We start from the raw sequence: 20,696 nt of genomic DNA, 5'->3' as shown, positions 1-20,696 counted from the left end.
AAGTGGGAGCCGGGAGAACAGGGTTTAGGAAGCAGGCGGCCAAGACTCAATTAATCTTTAGTTAGGGAGCTAATCTCATTAGCCCTTGACCAGATGTCTCCGTAATGGAGCCCGAGCCCTGTGCCAGGGGGGTGGGGCAAGGCTGTCTCTCTCCGGAGCCGGGAGAGCCGCTGCCACCGGAGTCCGGCCTGACTCCCTCCCCAGCAGGGCGAGGCAGATCCTGTGCCCTGGGCCGCCGCGCTCTGGGCGCCCTGTGGGCAGCGCACTCGGTCCCTAGCGCCGGCCCGTCAGCGCCGAGGCTCGGTGCTTGGAAAGGCGGGGGGCGGGCCCCCACCGGGGCTCTGCGATCGGCGCCACTCGCCCTAGTTTGTCCCCCTCACACGTCCCTTCGCCGCCACCCCAGCCCGGGAGGTGTCCGGCGCTGAAAGCCCGGGCGCGCCTCCCGGGCCGACAGCTCGTGGGTCCCCGGACTCTGTGTGGCTGGGAAAGCGCAACCCGCCCCCGCGGGCCACACAGCCGCGCGCCCTGCTCCCGGGGCTGCTCCCGCCCCTCGGCTGTGCCCATGGGCGCTGAGCTTGTGGAAAGGGCCGGGCGGTTCCCGCCCCACGCCCCAGGCGGACGGAGGGCTGGAAGCAGAGATTTGACAGAGTCCTCCCCCCTCCCCGGCCACACCGGCTGTATAGGGGCCCCCGCCGGGCCCCCCGAGGCCATTCACGCTGGAGCCAAGGCGGCCTGTGCCCTGCCCTCCAGCGAGCACCTGGGGCCGGCGGCTTCCGGGACGGTGCCTCAGACAAAGGCAAGTAATGGGGGGCATGACCCTGAGCTCCCGCCGCCCGCGCCCTGCCCTGCCCAGTGATGTGCCAGCGGCGAGCCACGGTCCCCTCAGGTTGGGTGAGAGGGGAAAGTAGCGCTCGCAGCCCCGCCGTGATTGGCTGAGGCTCCATTACATCATGGTGCCGGGGCTGCCTCGCTGCTTTTGCTTTTTCTTTTCTTCTTTTTTCTGCGCGGGGGAGAAAAGTGGGCGCGCGCTAGTTAGCGCCAGAGGGCGGCACATCTGGGCAGGGCTGGGCGCGGGGCGGCCCCGGCAGGAGCGCTGGCCACGCCACGCCGGCCCGGCTCCGGCTCCGGCTCTCTTCGCCTTCCCGGCGCAACCCCGGCTGCCGAGGGAAATGCCCGAGGGAGCCTCCCCTGAAGCGGACTCCGGCGCCTGGGCTCGTTCGCTCTCCTTGGATCGGCACCAGCCCCCCAGCCGCGGGCGCTGCCCGACGTGCGGGAAGATGCACCATGGGCTTTGAGAACGGCACCGGCGCCGCAGCGCTAACGCCGTGGGGGGCGCCCGGTGAGTGAGCTGCTCCCCCCTGGCCGTGCGCGGGGCCGGGAGGCGGAGTGCACAGAGCGATCCCCCGGCCGGGCGTTGGCTGCCCTTTGCCCCGGGCCGGGCGCGCCTGTCTCTTCAGCTCTCCGCCGGGCTTCTGCTTAGCACAGTGACCCCCTCCAGCCGGAGCGGGCGCCCGGGGTGCCCTTGGCCAAGGAGTTTGCAGGAGTGGGGGCGGGGGATAGCGCAGATTGTATAGTGGGGGGGGGATTCCCCCGCGGCCCGCCCACTCCCCAAGCGCCCCCTGCTCCTACGTGCCCCCTACTTTGGGGGTGTAGTTAGACGGGGCGGTGGGGGAGGCGATGGCGCCGGGGTACAGAGGTGGTCAAAGGGGTGGGGTCTGCCCCAGTCGCTGCACACAGCGGGGGCTCTCAGGGCAGCCGGCAGCCTCGGGCTCCGGCACTTCCCCGCTTTTCTAGGCTCGTCCCAAGAAGGGGACCGAGGCTCCGGGGTCGGGGAAGGGGCGCACGGGCTTTCCCGCGGCGGGCTGAGGACGCGCTGTCTCTCCGTCAACTTTCCCGGACTCCATTTGCCTAAAAATGGCTTTTCTGCGCTTCTCTCTCGCCTTTGGTAGCTGTCACTTGGCGCAACATCTGGGAAGCGGGGGGGCTCTAGCAGCCAGCGAACCGCTCCAGCTGCTGCGGGGGACGGGGACTAACCCAGATTCCACCAGCCGGCCCCGCCGCCCGGGGCAGCGCCCACGCCGGGCCAGTGAGATTCGGATCGCCCTGGGAAGCGGTTCTCAGGAAAGAGCCACAATGGGTAGCACCTAATTCGGATCCAGTCTACAGCCACGTTAGACTTGTACCCAGCGCAGGAGGCAGTTTTCGCCTAGGGGACCCCGCAATCCGGCCCCAGCGACTTGCACTGGTCCCCTCGCCTTCCCCACCGCCTGCAGCCTCAAGGGCAATCGCCACTAGAGACTCTCCGGCCCCTTATAACAGCACCCAGCAAAGCACGTGGCACTCACCTGGCTTCCCCGCAAGCCTCGGTTCCCCGGGTGCGGAGGGGAGCTCTGGGGACACGGGGACGCTTCCCCTCTGCAGCACGAGGGCCTACTCAGCCCTGGGCTTGGCGTAGCACTGCTTTCGCCGGGCGCCTGGCCGCGGGCACCGTTCAGGAGCAGTCTGGGCTGTGGAGCTAGCACCCGTGACCCCCTTACAGCTAGCGCGGGACTCAGGGGCACATAGGGCATAAATCAGGGTAGGGAGGACAGGGGGCAGTGTCATTATCAAGGAAACCCGGGATCGTTCCTGTTCCCTTAGAGGGAGAGCAAGTGCCGTAGGCAACACCTTTGTTACAATGTGCTGGGCGCTGTACAAACTGGGCCCACATGGTCGCTGTCCGGCAGAGCTGACACTCTGATGGAGACAACAAAACAGGAGGGAAGGGGAGCGACGAGCAAATACAAGGGGCTAGATGGTGATTGGACAAGAGTTTAAGGACGTGTGTGTACAAAGACACTGGGAAATCTGGGATGTGTAATCATGAGCTGTTGTGGATCATGCTTATTGTGTGTCACTGGTATGATATTAAAGAGCAGGGCTGTGTAAATCTACCACTGAAGTATTGTAGAGAGGACAGCTGGAAATATGTATTAGATACCATCTAGTCCTCCCCACTCCCTTGCAGGACACCGGTTGTTCCTTGAAGTCCATTCTCCTGGGCTTTGACTGTCAGTTTTAAATGTCCCCACGGACGAAGAGGCTGGCATGACTCTCCTTATGAGAGGTTTCAGAGTAACAGCCGTGTTAGTCTGTATTCACAAAAAAAAAAAGGAGTACTTGTGGCACCTTAGAGACTAACCAATTTATTTGAGCATAAGCTTTCGTGAGCTACAGCTCGCTTCATCGGATGCTCACGAAAGATTATGCTCAAATAAATTGGTTAGTCTCTAAGGTGCCACAGGTCTCCTTTTCTTTCTCCTTATGAGATGATTCCTCTCTTTCACCGATCTCACAGTTTGGTTCCCGTCCCCATTCACTTCACGTTTCTTTTGCTTAATTTCACCTCATTACTTTAATTTTACCCACTGGGCCCATGCTAGGTAATTCCTGCCTTCCTTGGGTTTACTCACTGAAGGTGTAAAGTAAATCAGTGGGGTCGGGTGACTGGTAAGGTGGGATTAGACTATGATGTGTGAATGGACTGGAATTTTCATTTGGGTCACTTTAAACAATGCATTCATTTCTTGTATTGTTCCTTTCAACCACATCCCACCTGGAACGGTGGAAGTGGGTGACATCAGAATGGGCACCAGTAGGCGTTGTGACATCAGCAGCCCTCAGCTTTCTGGAGATATTGTTTGATGTGATGTTTCCATTTCTAAAAAAGACTCCTTTTCCCAGCAGGAAACTGTCTCAAAAGAGACTCCTTTTAAAATGAAAATTGCTCCCGCGGATTTCCTAGCAGAGGGATGATACACCTAGCAAGTGGGGTCTCCTGCTTAGGAGAAGTGAAGGGAGGTGGTTCCTTTCAATCCATGTTCATGCAAAAGATCCTCTCACTCTTCCTGGGACACCAGAGGGGTAAAAGCAATGATTTAGCAGAAGCTGATGTGCACAGATAAGGTGATCTCCTAGCTGCTCTCTTTCCATTCCAATGATACAGGGGTTCTCAGATCTTTTCGTGGCACTTTAAGGGAGAGATTGTTGTATGTCTGTCTTCCCTCTCATTTGCCATCCTGTGAGCTCCATCTCCTCTTCCTTTCACAGCTGTGCTGCCTCTGCCTCCCCTCCCCCTTTCACTGGGGTTCAGAGCATCTATCTTCCTACTGAAAAAAGAACAGGAGGACTTGTGGCACCTTAGAGACTAGCAAATTTATTTGAGCACAAACTTTTGTGAGCTACAGCTCACTTCATTGGATGCATCTGAAGAAGTGAGCTGTAGCTCACGAAAGTTTATGCTCAAATAAATTGGTTAGTCTCTAAGGTGCCACAAGGTGCCTAAGGTGCCTCTAAGGTGCCTAAGGTGCCCTCCTTTTCTTTTTGCAGATACAGACTAACATGGCTGCTACTCTGAAACCTATCTTCCTACTGGGGACCAGATGACTTCCCTGGGGCAAATGATGTTAGGAAAGTACTGAACCCAGTACTGCCAACCCCAAATGAAAAAGTCATGAATCACAACCCCCCCCAGATCATGAGATTGGTTTAAAATCAGGATATTAGACTGCCAGTTAGGAGCGCTGGGCTCAAGACTCTCTCTTTCACAGACTGCCAGTGAGACCTTGTCAAGTCACCGAGGCCCAGCTCCACCAGGGTGTTTTGACTCCTAACTTTCTCTGAAATCAATGGAACTTTGGAGCCTAAACACCTCTGAAGATCTGAGCCTTAGCCTCTCTGTGCCACCATTTGCCATCTGCCGAAGGGGGATAATAGTACTTCCTGGTGGTGCTATGAGGATAAGTCCATTAGAACTTGTAAAGTGCTTGGATACTGTGGTAATAGTGGCCATACAAGTATCTAAGGGTACATCTACACTGCAGTAAAACACCACAGCTGGCCTGCATCAGCTGGCTCAGGCTGTGGGGATATAAAATTGCAGGGTAGACATTTGGGCTCTGGCTGGAGACTGAGCTCTGGGACCCTCCCCACTCAGCGGGTCCCAGCACTTGGGCTTCAGCCTGAGCCCAGACATCTATACTGTAATTTTATAGCCCTATTAGCCTGACTCAGCTGAAATGGGCCAGACACCAGTGTTTTACTGCAGTATAGACATACCCTAAGCCAGTTAGATAGTTTTCTGGAGCTGGGGATTTAAGTAAAAGACCAGATATTGGAAGACTCATGTTAAAATTGCAAGAGTTGGCAACCTTACTATATTTTTAGCTTTTTTTTTTTTTTTTTTTTTTTTTGAACCTCTTCAGTTATTCATTGTCCTTCCTAACCTGACCGGTGGCACACCCAGACAGACGTCTCCAGTGTGGACTAGCAGTCACAGCTTGTGCTTTTACCAAAAAGCTGGAAAACTACCTTGTTGTTTTCATTGGCACAGTTCATGTTAGCTCAACACCAACTAATGGCATCCATTCCCAGAGAACCAGCTAACACCAGTGCCTGCTTGGGAGACACACCCATTCCAGAGAACCAGCCAGTACCAATTCCCACCTGGTAGAGTCATGCCCATTCCCAGAGAACCTGTGAGGTGATGAACTAGAGCCTGATTAAGCCACATGCAGTGATGAATCATTTCTATGCTAGGCTCTAGCGAATCCACAAGTCAGGAGCTGGTCTGGTGACTCTCAGAGCAGGTATTAAAGCCTCACAGGAGAAACAGTCACTCAATCTGCCTAATGTCACGTCATAGCTTGGTGCACTCCCCTGCTTGATAGCAGTGACAGATACCACAGGACTTAGCTTTTTCCAGCCTGGTTGCCAGCCCTGTGCTTGCCTTGTTCTGAGCCTGCTATTAACTCCTGGTTCCAGCATTGACCACTGGCTCTGGTTCTTAGGCAGACTGTCACTGCACCAACCACTGGGCTTGGCCATCCATGTCTCAGTTTCTGGCAGAAGAAGACAAGACCAGTTCTGGTGGTTCTGTTTCCAGAGAACCAGCCAATACTGGGACATGCATGTACATATCCAGTTGTATGAGACACATATATTTAAAAGTGAAGGGTGGTGTTTCTGGCTGTTTAGTTAGAGATTCAAATAGAATGCTGCTCATATGCTGGCCACATGTACTCCATCCTAGGCAGAGCGCAACTGTTATCCCAACAAAACACTCCAGCGTATACTATCTGAAATGGTGCTTGTAACAACCAGCACCACTCCCCTTCCCCATTAACATCAATCTAGATAATCTCTCCCAGGGAGTAGAAATTGTGGGACATTTATTCTGCCTACCTGGAAAGCTCACGCACAAAAGTACAGCAATTTTCTATGGCCAAATGTACGTATATTTAAAGTAATGTTAAGGTTACACATTTCGATGCAGAAAATCAGGGCATGAAGAAATAAAAGCTCTCACAAAGCACAGGTCAGCAGAGCACCTAAGCACTTACTTGAAGCACTTTGCTAAATCAAAGCCATAGTAACATTACTTTGTTCATACTGTACATATTCAGGTGACATTTAATAACATAACTATTAATCAAAAGTATTATGTGCAGTGTCGGTGAGTTAATATTACTAAGTACTATTACTATACTTAACTTTTGCATTCTATTCTTATTTTATTATTATTTCATGTGCACAAAGGCATGATGGGAACTTTACAGAACTCATCGAAAATTACTGTCCATACCTGAAAGAGAATGCAATGTCAATTTTAGATGAGTGGGTTGTGGGGAAAACGTTGGGGTGGAAGATGGCTGGATGGCTGGCTGGCTGGATGGATGGATGGATGGGGAAGGGTAAAGGTTATTATCACAACAGGACAGTTTGTTCTCTCATGTTAGGCACGTGACCACCTCCATAGATTAGTATGTTGTTTTTAATACAAGAAAGCCTAACAGAAATGATTTAGTACTGGCATAATTCATTTATTATGGGCATTGCAGAAGGGGCAGTGTGTTTGTGTTTAAACCTGTCCTCACAAGATTCTAATCATGCACAGTGTTGGGAGCCAGATAGGTACCTGAGAGAGAGAGTTTTTGCATTTCATTGCCTTGTTTTTAATAAGACAGCAAACACCCTATCCCCGCCCCTCCCAAAATGTGGGAAAGATACAAAGGGCCTCTGCATGTTTACACTGAAATTGTGCTAACTATGCTCTGGAGTTCCTCTCTCACTGAGATGTCTGGAGGTCTTGAGAGTAGTGATCCAGGGCCACTGAAGTGAATGGGTTGGCAAGTCCCTGCTATTTTTTCTGCCAGGCTACGTTAACAGGAAAGCAGCACCTCTAAGAAGAAAGCAGATGAGAACATCTGCAACAGGAGTAGATAGAAACGTAGGCTATAATTTAAATGTGCCCTCTTTGCATGCATGCTGCCAGATGCCCACACACAAAATGCCATTTTGAGCTTGCATATGGGTAAATTAAGTTTAGCTAGCCACACAGTAAATTAAGTTTGGCTAACACCCAGTAGGATTTTCTCTCACATGGCCAACTGGTACTTTTACCCAGGATCAGAAAATCGGGGCACCTTTTGGAGAATTCTGCTGTCAGTGTGACATGCACTAATTTTCTCCCGCAGATTTTCCCTAAAACAACCTGGGAATAGTAACTTCTTGGGCAAAACAGGTGGGAGCGCCAACATTGGATGTCACAAAGTGGGTGGGGTGTTGGTAGGTTCTGCTATAACCTTAGCAGGTACCTCTTGATTATGTTCAGAAGTGATTTTTTCAAATCGCTTATGACTTCTGAGGGTTTATCTCCTTCCCTCCATGATTCCTCCATAGGGACCATTTCCATGGAACATTTAGAGGAATTTTTATTCATCCATATCTGAGTTCAAAGGTGAGCATAATGAAATACTGGAAAAATGCATTCCTCACTCTCCAATAGCTCAAAATCAGCTTGGGGGTGTGTGTGTGGGGGAAACAATTGTGGGTGGATTCTGAAACCAAGTCTACAATATTTAGTCTAAAGGAGCATTTTTCAGAAAGTTCTGAGAATGGACATATGGATGATAATGAAAGTCCCTATCATGGATGCTGTGGAGTGGTTATAGAGTTCCTGGTCCTCAACAGTTACTAGAGAGGACCAGGATAATATAGAGGGACTTCCCAGTCAGGGAGTTCTCTAGTTGTGGCTCTTTGTGCTTACCTCCTCACCACAGAAACTAGACTCAAAACATACAAATCCCTCTATTTCCCCAGTTTTCTAGCAGATACAGCAAGCATTTCCTTCATCCAGATCTGTCTGCACTTAAACTGTAGCAATACTCACTGGTTGTATAGAGCTTTGTGCATTCAAAGTGCTGTACAAGCATTAATTAACCAGTCTTCACATCCTACCTCAGGGCTCAGGCCCAGATCATCAAAGGGGTTTAGGCACCTAACTCTCAATTTTATAGGGACAATCCCAAAATACGGGGCTTTGTTTTATATAGGTACCTATTACCCCCCACCTCCCGTTCCAATTTTTCACACTTGTTATCTGGTCACCCTACCTAAGTTCCATTGGTTTCAATAGAAGTTAAGTGCCTAATCCCTTTGAGGATCTGGGCCTCAGTCCCTGTTCTGGGTTGAAGAATCATAAATCACCTCATTGGTGTTCCTCCAAAATTGTTTAACTTCCAAGGAGTTCAGATCACCAGTTGAGAAACAGCAGGAACCCTCAAGCTATTCTGCCCAGGTTACTAACCAGGTGTAGGCTGGATGATTGTAGCATTATTGCTTATTTATATAATTATTGTATTAATTAGTTGCAACAAAGTATCACTTGACCAATTCCAGGCATTTCTGGCCTATGGGAGCACATTAATTCATACGATCTCCATTTAAACCTTTAGTTACTGTATTAACTTACTGTGCATACTGCCTCTCATTTTCATTTCCATCCTGCATATATTCAGAGTAATTCATTTACTGAATTTACAAGCAGGATTTAGGCATTTCATAGGCATATTACTACTTGACCATCTCCTATGACTCTGGGCCAGAAGCTTGGTGACAAGTGGTAGGAGGCTATGCTGCTGCTCCATGCCATGATTTTACTCATGGCAAGGTGGCAGGATAATCAGACATTAATGTGGGTGCATAAAGCAGTCCAGCCTCTCCTGAAGAGTCCCTAGTACATCTCATCTCAGTTACCCTGGTCTGCTCCCCCCTTCAGGAGTTCTGCCTCTTGTACTGAGAAGGGAGGAATGACAGCTGAAGGTAAGAAACATACAACCAGGCAACAGTCTTCACTTGCCTTCATGGATGCACCCAAACGCCATATGCACAAGCCCTCTCTTTCCCCCAGACACCATCTGTGCACATACCCTTCACACACACACCCTTCAGTTTGTCACGTCAGTATAATTGATCATGGGCCACAGTGTTAATTTGTGAAATATATTAATATAAAATCCTGGTTCATTTAAAATAGTGGCCTTTGGAGAATTGCTCTCTGTGAGGAGCCTCTGGTGGAGAAACTTGTAGTCAGTGGCCTTGACTTTGTGCCACTGTTTACACCCGTAATGGTAGCATAATACACCCACTTGAACTCTAATGATGTTCAGAGGCTTGAACTTGAGTGATGGCTCATCATACACTCATCTCACTTTACTTTGCCATGAAGTTGACTGTACTGTCAAAGCCCCTAAATGGTGCTGCTATGGATACAACGTCCTATTGCTATGACAACCCAGAGGTCACTAAGGGAAGTCCTGCAAATAAGAGTCCTGTTAGCAACATAATCACTCTCTTTACCTATACTCTGTGACTCCATCCTGTCCTACACCATTCCTGCTCTGCTTAGCTTGACTCAACTCTTCTCTTCAAATTGTGCAGCCACACACTGATCACAGACTCCCGCAGCATCTGTCTGGGTGAAATCTTCCCGATGCAAAGGATCTGTGCACTACTTACATTTTCCAAATAGGGCATGAGAGAGACTAAAGCATTGGCTTTTTGCTTGTCCTCTGGACAAGGGTGAATTTCATCCTATGTATGGGGTGTGTTGGTTCTCAGGGTACCAAGGACTGTGAGTCACTTTGTTAGCCCCCTGCCTCCAGCATGAGGGACATTTGTTTATGCTTAGCTGGGTGTCAGCTCCCTGACACCACCAGCCTATTACTAACCCAAGCACTCTCCTCTGGGAAATGCTAGCCTTTTGTTTTCAGGTTAGCAATAGGTATACCCCAGTCCCTGAGTCCCTTTGAACCAGCCCCTTATCCACTGAACACTCACAGAAATACCAAGTGTGCTGTCCCCCAGCGAATAATGTACACACCAGCTTATATGATTCAACTCATGATCAGCCCCTTGCTTAATATCACAGTACTTAGATATATTGATAGTGAAAACAAGGATAAGTTTATTACCAAGGTTTCAAGAGATAGTGAGTAAGAATAATGGAACTAAAAGGTTACATATAAAACAAAATCATAACATGCTTTCTGGAGACTAATCTTAACAGGCTTACCTCCTGTCTAAAGAAGTTTACCTCACCCCACAACATCCTCTGCAGAGTTTCACAGAATCATAGACTATTAGGGTTAGACGAGACCTTAGGAGGTCATGTAAAGACCAACACCAACTAAATCGTCAAAGCAGGACCAACACCAACTAAATCATCCCAGCCAAGGCTTTGTCAAGTCAGGCCTTAAAAACGTCTAAGGATGGAGATTCCACCACCTCCCTAGGAAACCCATTCCAGTGCTTCACCACCCTCCTAGTGAAATAGTGTTTCCTAATATCCAACCCTGTAATAATTTTCATTGCCCTCCGCTGGACTCTCTCCAGTTTGTCCACATCCCTTCTGTAGTGGAGGGACCAAAACTGGACGCAATACTCCAGGTGTGGCCTCACCAGTGCCGAATAGAGGGGAATAATCACTTCCCTCGATCTGCTGGCAATGCTTCTACTAATACAGCCCAATATGTCGTTGGCCTTCTTGGCAACAAGAGCACACTGCTGACTCATATCCAGCTTCTCGTCCACTGTAACCCCTAGGTCCTTTTCTGCAGAACTGCTGCCGAGCCATTCGGTCCCTAGTCTGTAGCGGTGCATGGGATTCTTCCATCCTAAGTGCAGGACTCTGCACTTGTCCTTGTTGAACCTCATCAGATTTCTTTTGGCCCAATCCTCCAATTTGTCTAGGTCACTTTGGACCCTATCCCTACCCTCCAGCGTATCTACCTCTCCCCCCAGCTTAGTGTCATCTGAGAATTTATGATGGGTAATTAATCCTATCATCCAGATCATTGGGAAAGATGTTGAACAAAACTGGCCCCAGGAGCGACCCTTGGGGTACTCCGCTTGATACCGGCTGCCAACTAGATATTGAGCCATTGATCACTACCCATTGAGCCTGACAATCTAGCCAGCTTTTTATCCACCTTATAGTCCATTCATCCAATCCATACTTTTTTAACTTGCTGGCAAGAATACTGTGGGAGACAGAATCAAAAGCTTTGCTAAAGTCAAGATATATCATATCCACTGCTTTCCCCATATCTACAGAGCCAGTTATCTCATCATAGAAGGCAATCAGGTTGGTCAGGCATGACTTGCCCTTGGTGAATCCATGTTGACTGTTCCTGATTCCCTTCCTCTCCTCCAAGTGCTTCAAAATGGATTCCTTGAGGACCTGCTCCATGATTTTGCTGGGGACTGAAGTGAGGCTGACCAGTCTGTAGTTCCCCGGGTTCTCTTTCTTCCCTTTTTAAAATATGGGCACTAGATTTTCCTTTTTCCAATCGTCCGGGACCTCTCCCGATCACCACAAATTTTCAAAGATAATGGCCAATGGCTCTGCAATCACATCTGCCTGGGATGCATTATATTTGGACCCCTGGACTTGTGCACATTTCAACAAAGGTTGGCTGAGAACTCATTTTCATGACTGTAAATGCACTGCTCATTTACTTCTCGGTGCAGGATCAAGGGGCATCTTCTTTGCCTTTTACTTATATCTTGAAAGTTCGTTGTCTCTACTCAGTAAGATAGGTTTCAGAGTAGCAGCCGTGTTAGTCTGTATTCGCAAAAAGAAAAGGAGTACTTGTGGCACCTTAGAGACTAACAAATTTATTTGAGCATAAACTTTCGTGAGCTACAGTTCACTTCACCGGATGCATTCAGTTTTTCCACTGAATGCATCTGATGAAGTGAGCTGTAGCTCATGAAAGCTTATGCTCAAATAAATTTGTTAGTCTCTAAGGTGCCACAAGTACTCCTTTTCTTCTTTCAGTAAGGATAAGAACCCAGGGCTTATTTTCCTGTGTGCTGCTTCTCTATTGATTTCACATCTCCCTGCTGACTTCACATGTAAATGGATATCCATTGTGTTAACTTACAATGCTTAATCTGCATCTCAACAGAGAGACAGGTGAATAAACATCCCTGCCTGACAGAAAACCTGTTTGTCGATTCTGTCTTGATAAGAGATTTGAAACTATCCATACAAAGTATTGGTATATACATTTCACAATCGTATTGACCAGTATGTGATCCTGGCTTTCATTTAAGACCTCACATGATATTCTTTGATGCCAGAATGTACCTACCAGACATGGGACATTCCTATACCCCCCTTGTCAGTTGGCATTAAGGGGTTCTTGGGTCAGATTAGACATGAAGAAATTCTTCTGGAAAGTTTATACTTTAAGGCAAACCCCTGTGTAGTCCACAGCAAATTGGATCTAAATTCCATGTTAAAGTCCTTGGATAATGTGGCACTCTGGTGCAGGAGAGTGGAATTCTGTGGCACCTTCATGTACATTATAGAATTAAGTTTTTAAAAAACTGAATTAAATATGATAATGAATAATCCAGCCAGAACAGTAGGCTATGTGTTACCGATATTGATATTAAATTCATTTATTTGACATCCCCACATTTGCAGGTTTCAACTTGCAACAGAGTTTTGTATTGACAATGCCTAACTGCACAATAGAAGCTGTCAGAAAAGGGTTTGGTAGCTGGATTTGGAATCAAGTCTTTTGGCATAGGAGGTGGGTGGGAAGCAGTTTAGATTTGTAAAATAAACACATTGTTTTGATGTTTTGCAACAGTGTTCACCAGTGAAATAGTTAACAATGTCATCTTTAGGTTCAAGAGTTAATGCTCCATTGATATGACCATAGCAATTCACATTTCTTGGAGTATTGTTTTATGCTCTCTGCAAACACAGGAACATTTTAGTGCATTGTTTACACTGTGGGACATTTTCAAGATTTTCTCTGCAACAGTAAATTCTAGAAATGTAGTTTAAAAAAAGCAAAATGCAGATTTGGGAGTACTATTCTGGGTAAGGTGAATCTCACTGCCAATGCTGCAGTTGCTTATTTCTGGAAATGTGGGGCCCTACTTTAAAGATCTCTCCACACTTGGAAAACGACCTGTGTTGAGATTGTTTAGGCCCCCTGCACTGGTAATGAGAATGTTTTGACTCCTGTCTGGATGGGACCAATCCAGTTTTAGTAGATGTACAGAAAGCATGATTGAGATTTAGAGGGCTATCGTGTACATCATGATTACTGGAGTGGTGCTGAAAACAATTTGAACCCATCTCTATTAGCAGTTTGTGGGGGAGGAGGGGAATGGGGAACTCCTGTTGTTGACAACCATTGGTTAGCAATAGATCATCTTCCAAGTGTAGAGAGTTCCTGAAACTGTCTAGCTCTGGATCCATCTTTTTGTTATATGTGTGTTCAGTGCCTAGTGGAAGGAGACCCTGATCCCTGACTGGGGTCTCTTGGAATTACCATAATGAAAATAATGAGTAATAATAGCTTTTATGCTCCACAGTAAGAAATATCTTCACAGCTGCTACATTAACTCATAAAAGGGACTAGTTGGATCTCCAGATGAGAGAAGCTGCTAAATTCTGGGAAGGTCAAGACCAGAGACCTGAAGTGTCTCATTCAGCCATCCCTAGAGTCTGCCAAACAGCTAAAAAACTGGGAAAAATAAGCCAGGGGGAAGCAGGATCTCTTTTTAGAAAAAGCAACTTTATTCTACTACGTAATGGAACTGGGAATATTCACAACTATTTTCTTTTGTGCTTCTACTCATGCTGGCAATTTGGCATCTCATTATTTTCACACTTCCATGCTAGCAGCTACTATACTATGCTCAAATAAATGGGTTAGTCTCTAAGGTGCCAGAAGTCCTCCTTTTCTTTTTGCAAATAGAGACTAACACGGCTGCTACTCTGAAACCTACTATACTAGGGTGCACCATTGCAGGAGTGCTAATGTTCATGCTGCCTAGCAATCGGGTTCCCAGCCCGATTAAGCTATTACTGCTGAGACGCCTGGAGTCTGTGCCAGCATGTGCCTACATTGACCGTTGCTGGAGAGCTCATTGCTGCAGCCAGCAGGAGCCACTAGGGAATGAAACAGTGACATATTTACAGGAAATTACTTTTGGTGATTTTTTTTCAAATCTGTAAAACTTTTGGGGATTCTTCTGCAGTGGCTATTTCCTACTCTATGATCTTTCTAGCTGAATAGCCTGAAAGTTCAATTTCTTTGCAATAACCCTCTAGAAAAGGAGGGAGTTGGTATTTAAGTTATTGATGTTATTCATGGACATACTTTTGCAGGGCCCATTTTAAAGTTATAAGTATCCAGAAGAGCTCAGCATCTAGAGAGTTAATTGGGTTTTCTGATGCCAAGCCCCATATCACTTTGTATATTGTTAAAGGAAAGAAATTGCCTGCCTGGTCCTAACAAAAGCATCACAAAAACACCTGCTCTTCATGGCTTGAAGTTTTGTGCATTCACTAAATTGTCACACTATCCTTGAGACTACTTGGAAGCAGCTACAGCTGATTCAGACTGTAGCCTCTTGATCCTATTGGGATCCAGAAAGTGGGCGGGTCTGAGCTCCCCCACCCCACTGGCACCTATGATCCCCTCACTCCCCCACATGTGGGGCTGGTCCTCTGAGGCCCCCTGAACCCAGCCCACGACCCCCCCCCCCAGCTCCTTCCCCCTCTTCGTGCGGGGCTGGTCCGAGCCTCCCCTTTCCCCACCCTGTGTGCAGGGCTGATGATCAGTTGGCAAGAGTAAACAGGACAAATGCCCAGTTTTGTCAAAAAAAAAAGTCAGGACAGCGGGACAGGGCCTAAAAAAGGGACTGTCGTGGCCAAAACAGGACGTATGGTCACCCTACTGAAAGGTAGCTCCCAGAACTGGACACAATACTCCAGTTGAGGCCTTACCAGCACAGAGTAAAGTGGAAGAATTACTTCTTGTGTCTTGCTTACAACACTCCTGCTAATATATCCCAGAATAATGTTTGCTTTATTTTGCAACAGGGTTACACTGTTGACTCATATTTAGCTTGTGATCTGCTATAATCCCCAGATCCCTTTCCGCATTGCTCCTTTCTAGGCAGTCATTTCCCATTTTGTATGTGTGCAAGTGATTGTTCCTTTCTAAGTGGAGTACTTTGCATTTGTCTTTATTGAATTTCATCCTATTTACTTCAGACCATTTCTCTAGTTTGTCCAGATCATTTTGAATTTTAATTCTGTTCTCTGAAGTCCTTGCAACTCCTCCCAGCTTGGTATCCTCCACAAAGTTTATAAATGTACTCTCTATGCCATTATCTACATAATTTATGAAGATATTGAACAGAACTGGACTCCTCCAGGACCCCACTTGATATGCCCTTCCAGCCTGACTGTGAACCACTGATAACTACTTTTTGGGAATGGTTTCCAAACAGTTATGCACCCACTTTATAGTAGCTTCATCTAGGTTGTATTTCCGAAGTTTGTTTATGAGAAGGTCATGTGAGACAGTATCAAAAGTCTTACTAAAGTCAAGATATACGACATCTACTGCTTCCCCCCTATCCACAAGGCTTGTTACCCTATCAAAGAAAGCTATTAGGTTGCTTTGACATGATCTGTTTTTGACAAATCCAAGCTGACTGTTACTTATCACCTTATTATCTTCTAGGTGTTTGCAAATTGCTTGATTATTTGCTTCATTATCTTTCCAGGTACTGAAGTTAAGATGACTGGTCTGTTATTCCCCTGGTTGTCCTTGTTCCCCTTTTTATAGATTGGCACGATATTTGCCCTCCTCCTGTCCTCTGGAATCTCTCCTGTCATTGCCATCCACAAGTTTTCAAAGATAATTGCTAACTGTTTGTTGCCATTCTTGGCTCAGGTAAAGGCCGTCAGTTCAGTGTTTACTGAGGGTGACGTTATTTGTTCTGCATGCTGGGGATGAGTCTGTTTGTGGTGCCCCCTACATTTGGAATGCCCTCCCATTTATCATCCACTGGCCACTTCACTCTCCTCATTCCAATCTCTCCTCTAGGATCATTTCTATCTATAATATCAAGTACTAACTCCTGAAAACCCATGGAAACTGAAGCTCCATGCAAGGGAGCATGATTAATCCAAATTACCACAGGACCGTGTTGTTGTCACCCTCATCCTTTCTTGCCCTTGCCCCCTCCCCATCCTATTACCCCTACTCGTTGTGCTATGTCTAATATAAATCTTCAAGGCAGGAACCTATAGCTTGCTGCTTAGAGGGCAGACTTATTTATGCTGAACTGCCCTAGAACAGGTGGTCTTATAGCTTCAACCCAGGAGTATAAAAGAATTTGAGGTTTTATCTGAGGCAGAGGGAACTAGGGCCAGGGACAGAAGAGGTTCTTTTGGGAAAGCAGTTAAGTGCAAAAGAAAGGTTAGGCTGAGGTTATTTTGTTGCCATTTAAGTCACACTTTATATTAAGGTTCCATTTATAAATAGTTTACAAAGGTTTAATAAATGAATAATAGATGTTTTAATAGCTAGATAATCAATTGTTATAGATTATATGCTCCAGCAGGGCAATAAATTATTTATAACAGTGGCTTATAACCTATAATACCTTCTACTGATGTGCTTGTTAACCATCTCTAATGCAGGCGGCTCATGTCTCTCACATTCGTATAACAATGAAACCTTAATATAAAGTTAGCCATAAAGGCAAACACAGCCAGAAGCGGGGGTTTGGAGCAAACCTAGTGTGTGTAACTGTTTTTGCCCATTTGTGACTCAAGTGACCAGTCAATGTCTGAGGCCCTGTGGGTGTTCCAGCTGGGTGCAGAAATTGGTGATAATTAGGTATTTCTTTGACGCAGTTATGTTTATTCACAAAGAATGCACAACATCCTGAGTGCAGAGGGAATCAAATAGCAGAAAACAGCTTCTTTTGCTCACAGCAGAAAGAGCACTCTTTTAGCCTGCTTCCCTGATCAATAAGCTTCTTTCCAGGTTTCATCCAGGGTCAGCCACCATGCTTTCAGCTTCTCAGGCTGTCTCTCTCTCTGCTGGTTCTCCTCTGTTCTCAGTTTCTGTGAGATCTCTCTTCCCACACACACACACATACCGAAAACAATACTCAGCCAAGAGCTCCTGGGTGGGTTCACACATGCCTTTTGTCTTAGGTGGGGGCTTATGCTTACTGTTAGGTGTGAAGCCTTAATGGGGTTTTAACTCAACCCATAACAAGGTTTCACTCAGCTCATAACAACACCCCCATCTCAGCTTTGTTTATCATCCTGATGAGGCCTAAAATGGTGACACCGAACAACAACCCATCCCAAACAGAAAAAAATAAATAATTTAACGAATTAAAAATAATACACGGTTACATATTTACATATGTACAGTATCTTTCTGTCAGGATAGTTTCACATCAACAACATAAACAAATTTTGTTCTCAACCAAATCTGGGGCTTTTTTCTCCCTGGACTTCCTGTCAAATGCCAGGGAGGGATCCCTTTCAGTCAGCCTGAGGAACACAAAGGAAGTATTTTTTCACACAACTCACAGTCAACCTGTGGAACTCCTTGCCAAAGGATGTTGTGAAGGTCGAGCTAAGACTCTAACAGTGTTCAAAAAATAACTAGAAAAATTCATGGAGGAAAGGTCCATAAATGGCTGTTAGCCAGAATGGGCAGGGATTCTGGTGTCCCTAGCCTCTGTTTGGTGTCCCTAGCCTCTGTTTGCCAGAAGCTGGGAATGAGCAACAGGGAATGGATCTCTTGATTACCTGTTCTGTTCATTCCCTCTGGGGCACTTGGCAGTGGCCACTGTCGGAAGACAGGATACTGGGCAAGATGGACCTTTGGCTGTTCTTATATTCTAATGTATTGTTTCTCAGGAATTTGCTGTCTGAGGCATAATCTACCCATTCTGTCTGACTGGGGGATTCACCTCTGAAACAACTTTTCTAGCCTCAACTTCCACAGCTATTCTCTTAGATTCAGGGGGCAGCCAAGCTGACATCCTGCCCCCCTAACTGGAAGCACTGCATCTGTGTCCAATATGAAAGGGTTTTGAAACATGGATAGCCCAAGACAGATTAAGTCACAAGAGCCTTTTTCACCTATGAAAATGCAAAATCACAACCTGCAGCCCATTGAAATGATTTCCCTTCTTTTACTATGTGCTGCCTGTCACTAACATTCAGCTAAGGAACAGGAATCTGTTCCTGATTCAGCTAAGATTTCCCCCAAGACTCTTGGTCTCAAAATAGGTTTAACTTCTTGCCATCTTTCCCTTTCTGGAAAGCTACCACAGTAGGTTGCTGTTATAGTGGTTTCTGCCCCCATGGGCAGGACAATTTGTTCACTGCATACCAGTTGCCTACAAACCATTGTCTCACCTGGGCTATATCTTTCAAGGGAATTTCCACAGACTGTATTTGTCAGACACCTTTCCTAGTACTGATTCCACGATTATTAGCTATAATGAAATCTAAGCCAATTATTAGCTCATCCATTATTTCAGCCATCCAGACTTCTTGCTTGAATTTCAGAGGTCCAATCTTCAAACCCAATTTTCCCACTTTTTAGATGGGTGCCCTTTACCCAGTCACTGTCTCCATTCAGACCAATCAGATGGTTCAGTTCTGGATCCCTTGTTTCCTGCCTTTTTAGTGTGTCTGGTCTAATAACTATTGTGTCTGAGCCAGCGTCCACTATCCCTATACCCATCACACATCCTGTTATGCCCTCAATAGCCAAACTCCCGTTATTGCCCTTTAGCTGCCCAGATCTAAACAAAACCTGTGGGGCTGATCCTTGTACCTCTTCCAAACTTTGCTCCTTCGGCTTGGTGTTCCCCCATTTCCTGAACTGGGAGAGATGCTTTAACTAGACACTTATGACAGTCTGTCTTGGCCTGACTTAAATTTATTGCGACTTTTTTTTGTGGCCAATTTTCTTTCAGTACCAGCATTTAACTGAACTATTTCCTTTAATTTTGCATCATTGCTAATTTCCATTGTTTTACAAACCAAATTGATCATTTGTTCTAATTGTTCAATATGGTCATTAAACAGATTAGAATCCCCTCCTTCATCATATATATTAGGCACAGAACTGTACTTCCAGGTGTTATGGTAATCAGCTTCCATCATCCTCACAACCAGCTGCTTGCTCTTCTGGTGCGTGGCCTCAAGGAAAGATTCAAGTTCTGGGGCAAATTCCACAGCCTCCTGGGGTGTCTTTGGCCTCCTTTCACTGATCTTGATCTGCGAATCCAAGTCCAGCTGAACATCTATAAATCGGTCCATTGCCAGCCTATCCTGGAAGGCTGGTTGTACCTGGATATGCCAGGAACATACATCTCTACAGGTCCTCTGCCAGTTAAGGAGGGGTTTCTTCTTTCCATCTTCTTCTAGATCTCAGCTGTGCCCTGGGCAGCTTAGCTATAAACCATATGTTCAGGGCTTGTACCAGGTTTGGAGAACTCAGTCCCTTTTCTGGCGGTAAGTTCTGTAGCACCATCAGAGCTGGGCCACCAAAGTTGGCTGCTAGTAAGCCCCCTTTCTGTCCCTCCTCCCAGCCATTTATTTGAGCTATAAAGTTGAACTGAGCCAAATAAGCTTCCCAGGGAGTTTTCCCCTCCAAGATAGTGGGACTTTTGCATTATTTGAGCTGGGTCAGCCCAATCTCTCCCCTTTGGACCTCTCTGGGTTACAAATGGGGTAGAAAACTGTTGTGTCTCCTCTTACCCAAGTCCTCTGGCTGGCTCAATTTCTCACCCAGGTGGCTGCCTTCCATGGTGTTCTGTGACTCTTTGATTTCCTTCTGGAGCTGAATTTTCAGTTCTTAAGTCCTATCTGCAGCTCATCTCTGGTAGCAAGTTCCAGGTTGGCTATAGCTTGCCTGGTCTCCAATATTTTATGGAAAAACATCTGATCTATGGAACTTAGGTTGTTGGTCACCTCTTTTCTGTCTTGCCATTTTAGCCTGGGAGATTTGCAGCTGGGCTTCCCAACCTGTCTGGACACTTTGTAGTTGCTCCAACAGAGATTTGACCTCTGCCCGCAAGGCAACCCTCAGTTCCCTCTGGGACCGTCCAGATTCAGTTTTAGTTCCTTTGTAAAACCTCCAGGCTTTGATTTAAACTCTTTTGTGACATCTTCAGCTCCTGTTTTGGGGCTTCTTTGAAATCCTGTCGGTGCTTGGTGATTTCTGCAAGAACCCCCATTATTTGCTCCATCTTGGGTCAATAGGAATACCAGCTCACAAGCTCTCTCCTTGGAAAGTGGATCCTGTGGTGCTCCTATTCGAGGTGACAGCTAGTAAAAATTTAGGGCCCTGGGGATGTTTGATAGATTGTGGGATTTTCTTTGATGCCATCTTGCTTATTTACAGGAATGTACAAAGGCCTGTATCTCTGAATGCAGAAGGAACTAAGAACAAACAGAATGGTTTCTTAGCTTATAGCCTGCAAGCACCATTAGCCAACACCAGATT

At 46.7% G+C, this 20,696-nt stretch overlaps 1 protein-coding gene across 7 annotated transcripts in view; it reads left to right on the top strand.

The window, feature by feature from the left end:
• Positions 1-20,696, top strand: part of CHRM4 (cholinergic receptor muscarinic 4) — a 43,867-nt gene that overhangs the window by 2,884 nt on the left and 20,287 nt on the right. For 3 of the 7 annotated variants that reach the window (XM_048854717.2, XM_048854716.2, XM_048854715.2), the window contains exon 1: positions 910-1,339. The exons of the other annotated variants lie outside the window; for them this stretch is intronic. In XM_048854717.2, the coding sequence (XP_048710674.1) occupies positions 1,285-1,339 (55 nt within the window). In that variant the 5' untranslated portion in view covers positions 910-1,284. Of the gene's footprint in view, positions 1-909; positions 1,340-20,696 lie in introns of those variants that run through there. 7 annotated transcript variants of the gene reach the window in all.

The sequence above is a fragment of the Caretta caretta genome, chromosome 6 (genome assembly GCF_965140235.1).
Source record: "Caretta caretta isolate rCarCar2 chromosome 6, rCarCar1.hap1, whole genome shotgun sequence".
Classification (NCBI taxonomy): domain Eukaryota; kingdom Metazoa; phylum Chordata; order Testudines; family Cheloniidae; genus Caretta; species Caretta caretta.
This window is presented reverse-complemented; position numbering and strand designations above follow the sequence as displayed.